Genomic DNA, 12,805 nt, shown 5'->3' with positions numbered 1-12,805 from the left:
CATAGACGAACACATGGTGACGAAGGTGAATAGATACAAATACCAAAATTACTTCGAAGGTTAATAGTAGGTACCAAAAAGAATACGAAGACAAATGCTCAGCCCCGGAAACAAATACGTAGAAGAATACAAATATGAATCCGATGAGACATTTGAAGAAAAACACGAAGAGTAGCATGAAGTCGAAGACAAATTTGAATACGAACGCGAAAGTTCTTATATAAGTGAGGTCCTCGTATTTAGTACTCGTATTCGACTTTAAAATTGTCTTCGTATTCGACCNACGCGAAAGTTCTTATATAAGTGAGGTCCTCGTATTTAGTACTCGTATTCGACTTTAAAATTGTCTTCGTATTCGACCCTTTTATCGTTTTTGTATTCGTGTTCGTCTTCAAATTTGCCTTCGACTTCGTACTACTCTTCGTGTTTGTTTTCAAATTTGTCTTCGCATTCGTTTTTATCTTCGTAATCGTCTCCGATGTTCCGCATTCCCTGTATAATTCTTCTTTCTAAAGTTAGTTTACGTAAAGCATAAATATACCCAATAGTGATATAAGGACATGACACTGTGCTCGGCTATTTTCGGTTTCAAACTCAGCATTAATTGAGAATTAGCCAGAGAAATTTTGAGATCAAGAAAAAAGTGTTTTAATATGTATAGTAAACAATTTAAAGATAAGTAAAATATGTATATGTTTTTTTTACACTTTTAATTTCTTATAGATAAAGCATTGTTTGTACACAAATAAATACAATAAAACCCTTCGTTTCTCTTCTTTTCTTTTCAGATAAACCCGCTAAGTTTGAAGAAAAGCATTAACAACAGCAACACAACAACAATCCTTGCGCCAACAAAAGCAACAATTTTTTTTTTCATATCTTTCCACTCGATATGTTTAATCAATTGTTGCATACATATGTACATAACCACGTATGGATGTATGTATGTGAGTTTTTTTTTTATCAACGCGCGCGCATTCGAACATGGACTCCTACATAAATGAAAGAAGAGAGCATAAAAACAATTATGTGATAAAATTATAAAATTTTTTTGCTGCTCTTGTTTGTTGTTTACACAAAATTTGATTGAAAACAAATACTACACATATGTAAGTAGTCGTTAAAATGACTTGGTCACGTACGGAGCGAAGCGATTAAAAACGCGCAACTTTCGTTTAAGAATGGATTAAAAATAATTGCATATTTAAAAATCCAAAAAAAAATGCTAACAAAAAGTGCTTGCATAACTGATTTGTAGAAAATGTTTCTACGAAAATAATATTTTTAATTTTTATACGCACCGAAATGCATACAAATTTAATTATTTTATATTGTTTAACATTGTTTCATTGTTGTTGTTGTAGCATTTGAAAGTGATTTAATTAAAATGTATGTATGTAAATGAAATTTCTATTCAATTTACAGATCTCAGTGGTTTTAAGATGTGATATATCGTTGCTTGTTTGTACGAGTATGCATGGCAAACCACAAACAAAGTAATAATTGTGCTAAGAAAGTGAGAAAGTGACGCAGCAGCAAGTAGTAGATACGATTGCTTGCGTAGTGCATAGTCTTAGTTATAAATATAAATTGTTTAATAATTGCAACAAATTTGAAATTAAGATGAAACTTCCACACACAACACCAACAACAACAACACACATATCCACTTGGCGGCACGGCAGCGGACTGAGTAATGCGAGTATATGTATAGTGTTGTTGTTGCTACGATTACTCGCTATATGCAGCATTGAAGCAGGTGAGTAAATTTAAATTTGTTAAAACATAGCAAATTACATAAACGAAATTATTTTAAAATGAGTAGACGATTACCTTAAAGCGACTTGTGAGATAGTAAAATTATACTTTCCAGTTACTGTCGAAATTCGACCGTTTTTCTAGTTTTTAAGAGTCTTTGGTGAGTTTTTCTAACTTAACACGTAGCTAAACTTATAAGGTACAAAGTAACTTAACGGAAAATCTTTTGCTTTGGAACTAAAACGTGACTACAATTTTTTATATCCTTGAAGGTATTTGGAGGACTTGGGCAGGACTTGGAATTGACCCGATACATTCCAGTTTATCCATCAATTTAATGATTTGATACATGTCGATAGCTCGACCAATTTTAAAAACACTAAAATCCGATAACTCAACAAAATTCGATAAATCGACTAATTTCGATAACTGTAAAATTCAAGAGCACGATAAATTTCGATAACTCAAAAATGTAAATACATATATACCTTTGGATACCTTTATAAATTTTTAATTTTAACAGCTCCATATTTTTCGAATGCTATTGAAAAATTTCTATAACTATATTTCTATAAAATCTGATAAGTAGTGATAATTCGATAAACTTTTATAACCTTGAAATTTTGATAGATCGATATATTTTGAAAATTGCATCAACAATCGACCAATTTCAGTAGATCAATAACTATCGATAACTCCGTAAGTTGAAAGAACTCGATGCATTAGGATAGCTCGATAAATTTCGTTAATGATAATTCAATAAATATCGATAACTTGCTAAATTTCTTTAGCTTGACAAATTTCCGTTTTTCAAAATTATATACAACTTTTGCCCCTTTTCGGAGATTTTTTTTTAGGAAATGTTAACAGAACCATGCTCTTTTTTGCGACATTCTGAAAAGTCTCAACGGCAACACTGGTTTCAAGCAGTCGTTGCAAAATTGCGTTGATTTTTAATATTTTTTATGCTGACGGCTTTTTGCATTTATTTTCTTATGGAAGAAAATGCACAAAACCGTTTTCAAAGAAAATTAAAAAAAATTAGCGTCAGTTTTACAATCGCTTAAAACTTGCACATTATGATACTAAAATTTAATGGGCTATAAAACTGCATACTCATATAAATTCTAAAAAAAAATTAAAAAAATTTGTAAATTTGTAATGTACTCATTTTACTCAACTTCGGTGTAGAAAAAAATGCATAACTCAAATTATTGTAGAGTGCACACCGTAATGCTATACTTAAATATATGCTCAGAGCTACCATTGCGATATTTTTAAATTTTTTTTGAGATGGCATATTTTCAAGAAAATGTATTTTTTTAATATTTCCTTTTATTGAGAATTTTGATGTGTGTATGTGAGATTTTTTTTTTTTAATTTTTACTCCCTCCGTTCTCAAGATATTTGGAAAACTATAAAATCGATTTGTTTTTGTTTTTGTGCTGTAAAGTTTTTAAAAATGCATTAATCAAGCTCAAAAATTACATATTTATTTATTATTTATGTTTGTCTATCAACCCTAAAAATTTTAAATAAATCAAACACATGAAGTGTGAACTCCGTCCATTTTGGTATGGAACGCCCCATGTACATATGTATGTACGTAAATTCAGACATAGTTACATAGTATCTATGTAAGTATTTGTTTATGTATTCTTAGCAATTGCCGATTTATCAGAGGCGCCAGATCACATCATCTAAATCACTTAACAAAAAATTAATTTATGTAATGATATTATGCTGAGATTTTTGTCCCATTAGAGGGGAGTGGAGTGTTGCTGGTAGTTCAAGAAACAATAAAAAACTCACATACAAACATATATACTTATGTATTTAGTAGCAGACACTTTTGAAATATGCTTTGTTGATAGCGGCTCTGCGTTTTTTCAAATATTGCTGTGTTATTTTATGTATGTATGACTTAATAAATAGTGTGAAAGCGCCTAAGCACAATAAATACAATAATTATCTCAAAATTTACACTTGTTTCTTGCGAGTCCAATGGATGACCTTTTACTTTATGTATAATTCCCGCAAGAATTTATTGTGTGTGGCGCAAAAAAAAAAGCATTAAAATGTGTTTCAACAATGATATGTCTACGAGTCCATACATATGTACATACATACAAACATGCGTACAATCGCTGATTGCATTCGGACACGAGTATGTTTTTTGTTGTGCTGATTAAGCTCGTTTTTCATATACAATTGTTTTTTTTTTTAATATTCTAGAATTTATTGCTTCACCATTTTTTTTTTTTTTTTTAATTCACAATTCACTCAGCTCCATATTTCGCTGCTTATGCAAATTTTTATTGTATTGTTATTAGCTTTAGGGACTTTTAAAGCGTTCCTTAGGGCAATTGATAAGTGAGTAGCTGTTGCTACTTGTGCGCACACTTATTAATTACTTGCCACCGTTTGTATGTACTCGTACATACATATGTGCAAGTTGTTATATGGCAGACATTCACTAATCAATGTTTGCAAAATAAATAACTTAGTGTTGGAAGAGCGACTTACGATTGCGCAATTACCCAGTAAACCACAAAAATAGAGCTCTCTAAAATAGTTTTTTGTTTTGTCCGGCCTGCCGAAAGGTCAAAAATAAACCCCAATTCCCTTATTCCGATCAGCTGGAAATTTTATGTATTTTTTTATGGGGTTTCGAAAAAAATTACGCCTTTTTATTTTCATACATATGTATGTATGTATTTTATGGGCGCATTGCTATGGATAATGTTACGATTTTGCTCGTAGTTTTGTTCTCAAGAACGCTTCAACAACAAAAACGAAATGAGAAAAAACGTTGTCAATGGGAATTAGATAAGAACAAAAAACCCTGTAGAACGTTTCCAAAGAGCACAAAATGCGAACAATACTTTCGGAAACATTTCTAAGAAAAAAAAATGGGAACAAAAGTCTCTGGAACGTTTTGGCAAAGAACAAACCGGCAACAAAAGTCTAAGGAACTTTCTCTTGGAGGGCAATTTGGGAACTAAAGCAACTTTCTGACAGAGAACGAAACGGGAACAAATTTTCTCTGAACTATCCGCGAAGAAAGGAAGCGAGAACACAATTTTACACATAGCGTAACATTAGTTTGAAATATTTGAATATTAAAAAAAAATCAAAAAAGCACTGCATCATAGTTATACAAAGTCAAAGTCAACGAAAGACTTAAGACACGAAATTTTCTTGAACAGAAAATGAAAATTTTTTCCATAAAAGCACAGCTCACCCTAATGGTAAACGATCTCAACGATGCTCCCGTTGAAACTGCTCTCAATACTTTTGTTCCCGTTTGGCTATTTTGTTACATTACATTTTGTTCGCGTGCAGAACTAAACCAAAACTGCAACGTGTTCACGGTTCCTGCGTTACAACACTTGTCGCGCTTGAACCTCACTAAAACTAGCTTGCTACTGAACTAAATATCTACCTGTGCATTACACCGTACCACCTTGCAAACAAACAAAGAAAACTCAACCGTACAACCCTAAGTCTAAAGTGTTTTTGCAAGGAAATTTCGAAAAAAAAATTTTGTTTTGGCCGAAGCCAAGACTCTTTGCTTTTGCCTCTGGTCTCTGCCAGAGTACAGAGTAACGCTCACACAAGCCAAGCTAAGTTTTATTCGTTCGCTGGGTTAATTGCCATGTTTTTTTTTTCTTTAATTAAAAATTCAATTGTTTGTTTACATCAGTAGAAGTCAAAGTGATAGGGGCGAGTAGACACTATCAGTTAAATAAAGTATTGCATACTAAAGAAAAATAAGAAATTTATATAGACAACCAGCCAATAAAGACAACGGCGGGAGAATTCCACGCCGCTTTCATGTAGTGCGACTGTAGAAAGTTTTATTGTTGTTGTTTTTGTTTTTCTTGTAGATATTTATTCTTGGAAGAAATAGCTGGCTATCATTGCTTTATATCCTTATAGTTTATTTCCACAAATCCTTAACTGCAGTTTATGCCTATTCGTAAAAGCAGTTACTCATATTAAGAATAAGCAAACGAAAGAAAAAGGACAAAAATTAAGAAATAAAACGTGCCAATCACCTCTTGTCAACTCTTAACTGCAATTTAGCGTTGGTGGAAATTGGCTATTATATCGTATGAAAAATCAAATGTATATGTCTAGTCGTCTAAACTTTATTGACTCGATGACTATTAATTCGATTGAGCACAAATTCTTCTTTGACTATCCGTAATTATTTTTTTTTTCGAAATTTTAAAATTTCATAAAAATTTTACTCCGGATTTGCATTTTTGTTTAATTAAACTTAATTTAAATTAAAGTCGCATTAGTCTTCTTATCATTTTGCTCCTTGTGTCGCTGACTGGCTTTTCTATAATTTCAAAATTCGTTGCGATTAAAAATAAACTCAGTAATACGAGTACATATACATACATATTATCAGCTTAGCTTTATATTTTGCTCTTAATTATTTTTCTATTTTTATTCGTTTCCTTATTTTTCAGCGTCTTTTTAGCTGCGTTGCATGTCTAAAAATAAATTCAATTCAGCGCATTTGTTCAAAGTCATTGTGCTCCAAGTATGCATTTGGTATATAGTAAATACTATTACGCGCATGCAATACGTAAATAAAAAAAAAAAAAATTATTTCGAGATTGTATCCGGCATGCTTATTAGCTCAACATAATGTACATACATTCATACATACATACATACGTTAATTCAAAACTAGGCCTCTTCTTTTAAACGAGGCCATTGTTAAGATTTAAAATTTGTTGATCAATAAATTACAAAATAACAAATTAATAAAAGTGATGTCACGCCCACTTTCCAAATATTTGTTATACTCGTATTTTTTGCTAAAGAATTATTGCAAACATATAAATTTTGAGTAAATTAGCTTCAAAAGTTACAGTTTTGTCGAAGATTTCGTATTTCTCTAAATTACCGTTATATGCGATGTCCGATTTTTTGAATATGTTGTACCAAGGTAAACAACTGTGTCAAGTTTTTGTAGAAATTTGGTGGATCGGTGACCGAGATCTACATATGTAATCATAAGTGGGCGGGTTTACGCCAATTTTCCAAAAATTTATTATCTTATTTTATCGCAGTTTATGTATTTTTGCAAACTACCTTTACATGGGTGGTAGGCGTGGTTATTGTCCGATTTTGCACATTTATTTTACTAAGCTAAGTTCCAAAGCATTTTTTTTTTGTTTCGTTTGTGAATTTGTGAAAATGCTCTTCACTTAACGAACGAGAATATTGACCACCAATCTTAGTCAACTGAAGAATTACTCTTACGCCCCGTTGACTTGTTACAAGTTTATCCTACGGGACACAACAAAACTGATTTTTGACATCATTTAACAGAACTGATACTTCTTGTTGACTCCCTTCGTTGTAAAATTGGACTTTATGGAAAGTCACAAGCCGTTGTTGTGAACTTAAAATGCCTTAATTGCGAATTTTCCAGAAATGTGTGTTCTGAGCTATTTCATGATTTATTAGAACTTTTAGGAAAATCTCTAAAAGCATATTTCTACGTATAAAATTAAGGCTTAGACAAAAATTTCAGTTCGCTACCAGGATTTGGAAAAATTTTGTTTTTTTTAATCGCAAAAGCTTTACAAAATTTTGACTTGAAATCTGATAAATTTTGAAATATCAGCGAAACTTATTTAGTTAAATTCATAAACTCGAGTTATAGCTGGTCAAAGCAAAAATTTTGTAGAATTTTTACGATTTCAAAAAAAAAAAATTTTGAAATTTTCGTGGATATGTTTATTTCGTACATGGAATAAAAGAAAGGTGTGCCCCTGATGTTGGAAAAATTTTGTTTTTTTTTTAATCGCAAAAATTTTACAAAATTTTGACTTGAAATCTGATAAATTTTGAAATATTATCGAAACTTATTTAGTTAAATTTATAAACCCGCCGAGTTATAGCTGGTCAAAGCAAAAATTTTGTAGAATTTTGTCGATTTCAATAAAAAAAAATTTGAAATTTTTATGGATGTGTTTGTTTCGTACGTGGAATAAAAGAAAGGCGTGCCCCTGGTGTTGAGATTTTTATGGACCACCCTAATATATGTCCATTAGACCGTACCACAAAAGAAAGCTCGCCATACATCTTAGAATCGTAAGTTTTTTTGCAAGGCAATTTCGAACAAAAGACAAATTTTCTTACCGAAAGTAGGGATCGTCTTTTTAAATTTTTCGAAATATATTCGGGATTTATAGTCGGATCTTTAAGTACGCTACATCGATGTTCTTGTCTCGGGGAGAACATTTTTATGTTTCAAACTGCATTGAGCCAATTACCTGGACGTAGGCATCACCCTAATGCCAGTAAATTTAAGTATTTCGATTATTCCAGTAGAACTATTTTAAAAAATGTTTATATTACCGAACGTTCGGCAAAAAAAAAATCCAAATTGCCTTGCAAAAATACTTTATACTGAGGGGTGTACGGTGAACTTTGTTTTAGTTTGCTTGTAAGGTGTAACGGTCTAATATACATATTTGGAATCAACAGCTAGAAAGCAGCTTGGATAAGCGCTTAAAATCAAAAAATAACAAAAAAACGGTAATGTACCTAAGTCATGTATTCACCTCCATCTACATAAGTATGCCCAGTACTCAAGCCGAAAACTTTGATTTAAATCTTGTAACCGTGACGTGTCTAAAAATCAATTTATGCATATGCAATTGACTTGAATCATTCATTGATGGGTTATCAAAAAGTCAACACCAATTTTTGTATCGTCTTTTTCTTCTTCTTTGTGAATTTAAACACGTACCACAGCTCAATCAATGTTCGATCTTTGCAGGTTGAGTGCATTCCCAAAGAAATTAAATAAATAAAAAACGCAATGCGAACCTCATTTATTTGTATTTTAGCCTGGTGATAAAATTTTGTTAAAGTGAAGGAACACAATTCAGAATAAAAAGGCAAGTGCGGTAAAAATTAATTGAAGAAGCAAGCTTACAGAAAATCGCATTTGCGCATATACAGTGGACTTACGCATGTACATAAGTACACAAAAATAATAGACTTCTTTAAAAGTCAAGTCACGCGTTTCATTGATTCCATAGTAAAAGTGATAACAACTAAGTAAATATTTGGCACTTTGACAAGTGCGATTGACAATTGTATAGCAACAGCTAGAATTTATGTGGTTGAGTGAATATGCTACAAAAAAATCAGTAACTAAATAGTAGGGCAAAATATTGCATACCAACTCCCCGTCGCGCCTTGAAGGGAGATAGACAGCAATGTACCTCCGAAAGGTAGAGCTGAATGTCTACCTCCATCTAGGGAATCTAGGCGAAGCCGTTGTCCGTTAGAGTTCCTCTAAGAACATAAATGTCGTCGAAGCTCAGGCATTCGAAGAAGAGTGTACGAAACGATCATTGCTCATTGAATTCGCAGAGTATGGCCGATTCATTACTAGTTGGTTTCATATTTCAGAAATCTGTATTATTCTTAATATTAGCTTAAGTTCTATTATAAGTATACGTATTCGTCGTAGTTTTATTCTTGTCGGAGCTAACAAAAAACAACGTCTGCATAAAACAGCACTCAGTATTGTTTCGTCTTACTATACGACATCGTAATCGCCTTCGTATTTGATTTCGTATTCGTGCTCTTTTCCAATCATCCCTCTTCATCATAGTCTTCTTCTTAGCTTTAGCCTCAGTCCTTATATTCGTCTTCGCAATCGCGCTCCGCCTTCTTCTTTTTCATCCGCTTCATGTTCGTATTCTTCGTCGTACTTCGTATTCATCATCGTATTCGCCTTTGCCTTCGTTCGCTTAATCTCCGTTTTCGTCTTCGTGATCGTTATCGTTATCGCCTTCATGACTTCGTATTCATCGTCGTCTTAGTGCTATTCGTAATCGTGGTACTTTTGCACTTGTCTTATAATTGATTTCCACCAAGCCTTAACTGCAGTTTATGCCGTATGAAAAACGAAGGGGGTGATTCCACCTATTAAGTAGAAGCAAACGAAAGGAAAAAAGCAGTACTTAAGAAAAAAAAACCTTTCCGATCACCCCATGTTGGAATTACTTGAACTTTTCTGAGCTCTTAACTGCAGTTAAGCCTTTGGTGGAAATAGGCTATTAGCCTTAGTCTAAGTTCTAACCTTAAATTGCTGCATGTTACATTCCTTTAGTTCCTCTCAATATTAATGTATGTAGGTGGAAATCCAAAAAAAAAAAAAAACTAAGTCCAGATATGAGAGAGTTATCGTCGGCCATCGAAGCTGCCGTCAGGACCTGTTCCTCTCAACCTTAGAAAGTTTAGCTAAATAGGTGTGTGCTGTCATTGAGCAGATGGGATTGCAGACAACTTGTGCAATTGCTGACTGGCCATTTCTCGTGACACAAACACTTGACTGTGCGCGGTATACATGATAAACCCATTGAACTTCCTGCCTTGTAGAGGATGAGACGGTGAAACATTTTTGATGCTTCTGCCCGGCCTTTGCAAGACGTTTAGGTATAAGGATTTTAGCAGCGATGTACTGAGATGCTGCTAATATGCTGTGATTTATTCGTAAACCATGTATGTACATTTAAAACAAATTAAAAGAACATGAAAATAGTAGGATAGACGATGTACACGTGGCAATTCAGGATTAGTTTTATTTAGCCTACCTGCTAAGTAAATGTCAATGAATTAATCCAATTAAGATGGAATGATGATTTTTCTTAACAAGTCCTCAGATTGTTTGTGTTCAATGTATCACTTCCACAGCAGAAGTTCAACTTCAGTTCAGTGTTGCCGCATTAAAAATATTTTTCTACCAAAATGATCACACAAAATCTACCAGAGTTCTACCAAAAGTTTCATAAATGGTGGCAAAAGCAAGATTGACAATCAGCCCAATTCTAAATCATCCCGCTTTCTCTCAGCGGATTTAGATTCTCCCGAACTATTCAGGAAAATTATTTCTGCCTGAAATCAGATTGTGAATTTAGAAACGGCTTTTTCCAACTTACATATTTAGGCATTGGGCTATAACGCACCCGGTTTGACTAGAAGCGAGAGCTCGTTTTTTGATGAAGCGCTGCTCCTGGCCAAAATTGATACCAACTGCCACCTTGAAAAGTTATGTAGACCAATTGAAAAACCGACCAGAACTGATTAACAGAAAAGGGGTGTGCTTAGGTTCATTGACCACGTTTTTTCAAACCGGTTTCAATCGGTTTTTAACCGACATCCAAAAAAGGAGGAGGTTATCAGTTCGTCGGAATATATATATATTTTTTTTATATGTATGTTACCGCATAACTTTGGACCACGTCAACCGATTTCGATAATTCTTTTTGCAAAGTAGTGTCTCAGAGGTGGTCCCATACTAATTTGGTTTAGATCCGATCATTGGATAATGAAATATATATATGTTTATATATTTTTTTTCAGGTCGGTTTTTTTTTGCTAAGAATTACTTGTTTTTTAAATATTTTTATGTGGTTTTTGGAAATCCTGATTTTTTGAATATCGAGTAAAACGAATATTTACAATCGAATAATCCGGGTTTTCACCTGGTTTATTTATATATCAGAATATTAAAATTCTAAATATTTGTGTTATTGAGAATAGTACGGCAAAGAACATTTTCATGAATTTTATATCTGAATATTGGAAATTTTTCCACTTCAGAAAATTAAAAAAATTAAAAATTAAAAATTTTTTAAAATATTCTACAACATTTGGTCGAATTCTACCAAAACGGCAACACTGCTTCGGTTCATTGCTTCGCACGTGGTATGGCAACCGAATTTAATTGAGTGCTACGTCCTACGTCTTCTTCTCACCATACACCACAAGTGATAAAATTCTTTGTAAGCAAATAGAATATTGGACTTTGGCGCCACTGGCGACCGAACTTAATTGTGCGCATCCGATTTTCGTTGTCTGTCAGCCTTTTTGTGGCTTTCAAGTGATTTTATTAAAATTTATTTCATTTTCAATGTAGTGGAATGCATGCGCCCAGGCACTTGGATCACTTGAGGCGCCGCAATTTATTTAGTTCAAAGAATTTCATTGACTAAAAGTAGGAAAAATGCGAAATATAAATTAAAACTTCTACCGTTAAATTCTATAATATAAACCATATAAATCAAAGTTTCACACTTCAAATAAAGTTCATAAAAATTCCAAAAATGCTCATAAAAATTTTCAACATTTTATTCAGAAATTCTAGAAAATTTTCGAGTATGGCGTTTTGTAGCTCATTCAAGTTTAATCTAATGAGGTGCAAGTTTCAATCGGCTAAAAATATCGTTGATTTTTGAGAATTTTTTTTTTGAGACTGCTTTTGCGTTTTTTTTTTTATATAAAAAGTGCAATTTACAAAATCTGGTGTTGAGTTTTTGAAACTTGCACTTCATTAGACAAAAAACAAATTGAATGGGCCACAAAAAGGCATAGTCGCAAATTCTGAATAAAAAGCTTAAAATTTTAACAATTTTTTTTTTCATTTTTGCGAATTTTATATAAGGTGTCAAACATTCATTTATATGGTTTATGTGTAGAATTAACTATATTTTCATAAATATGTAATGAATGCAAAAAAATAGTTCATGAAAATAATTGTGAATATTTTATAAGAACAAGATGTACACTTTCATTTGTCACCTAGTGTATATTAACTTTGCTATTTTCTGTTTAAATTCCTAAAATTTGCAACAAGTGCTCGAATATTGTTATTAATAAAATACCGAATTCTTTTCAGCGCCACATCCAACACCTGCCAATAATGCTGATGGCGACGATAACTTCCGGCGTAATTATGCCGTCGAATATGGTGCACCGTTAATTACACCGCTAATGGAATATGTAACGCTCGAAATGAATACAAATTATACAATACGTTGTGAGGCCAATGAACCATTGCTCTGGAAAGTTACGCCTAATACGCCGGCACACGAAGTGAAAACATTTGATACCGGCGATCCGCAACGACCATTTGGCAGTATGCTCTATCTATTGGAGATATCATACCTAAATGTGGGCAGTTACTATTGCATAAAAGAATCGAGCGTTAGCAAGA

At 32.8% G+C, this 12,805-nt stretch overlaps 1 protein-coding gene across 1 annotated transcript; it reads left to right on the top strand.

Annotated features, from left to right (window-relative positions):
- Positions 1-1,003: 1,003 nt before the first annotated feature.
- Positions 1,004-12,799, top strand: LOC108379097 (uncharacterized; the record flags this gene model as incomplete). Its single annotated transcript, XM_017635417.1, has 3 exons — positions 1,004-1,254; positions 1,426-1,759; positions 12,488-12,799. Coding segments are annotated over exons 2-3 (448 nt in total), but the record flags the coding sequence as incomplete, so codon positions are not given.
- Between the last annotated feature and the right edge of the window lie 6 nt (positions 12,800-12,805).

The sequence above is a fragment of the Rhagoletis zephyria genome, unplaced genomic scaffold (assembly GCF_001687245.7).
Source record: "Rhagoletis zephyria isolate East Lansing unplaced genomic scaffold, Rhagoletis_zephyria_1.1 Rzeph_scaffold_15585, whole genome shotgun sequence".
Taxonomy (NCBI): domain Eukaryota; kingdom Metazoa; phylum Arthropoda; class Insecta; order Diptera; family Tephritidae; genus Rhagoletis; species Rhagoletis zephyria.
This window is presented reverse-complemented; position numbering and strand designations above follow the sequence as displayed.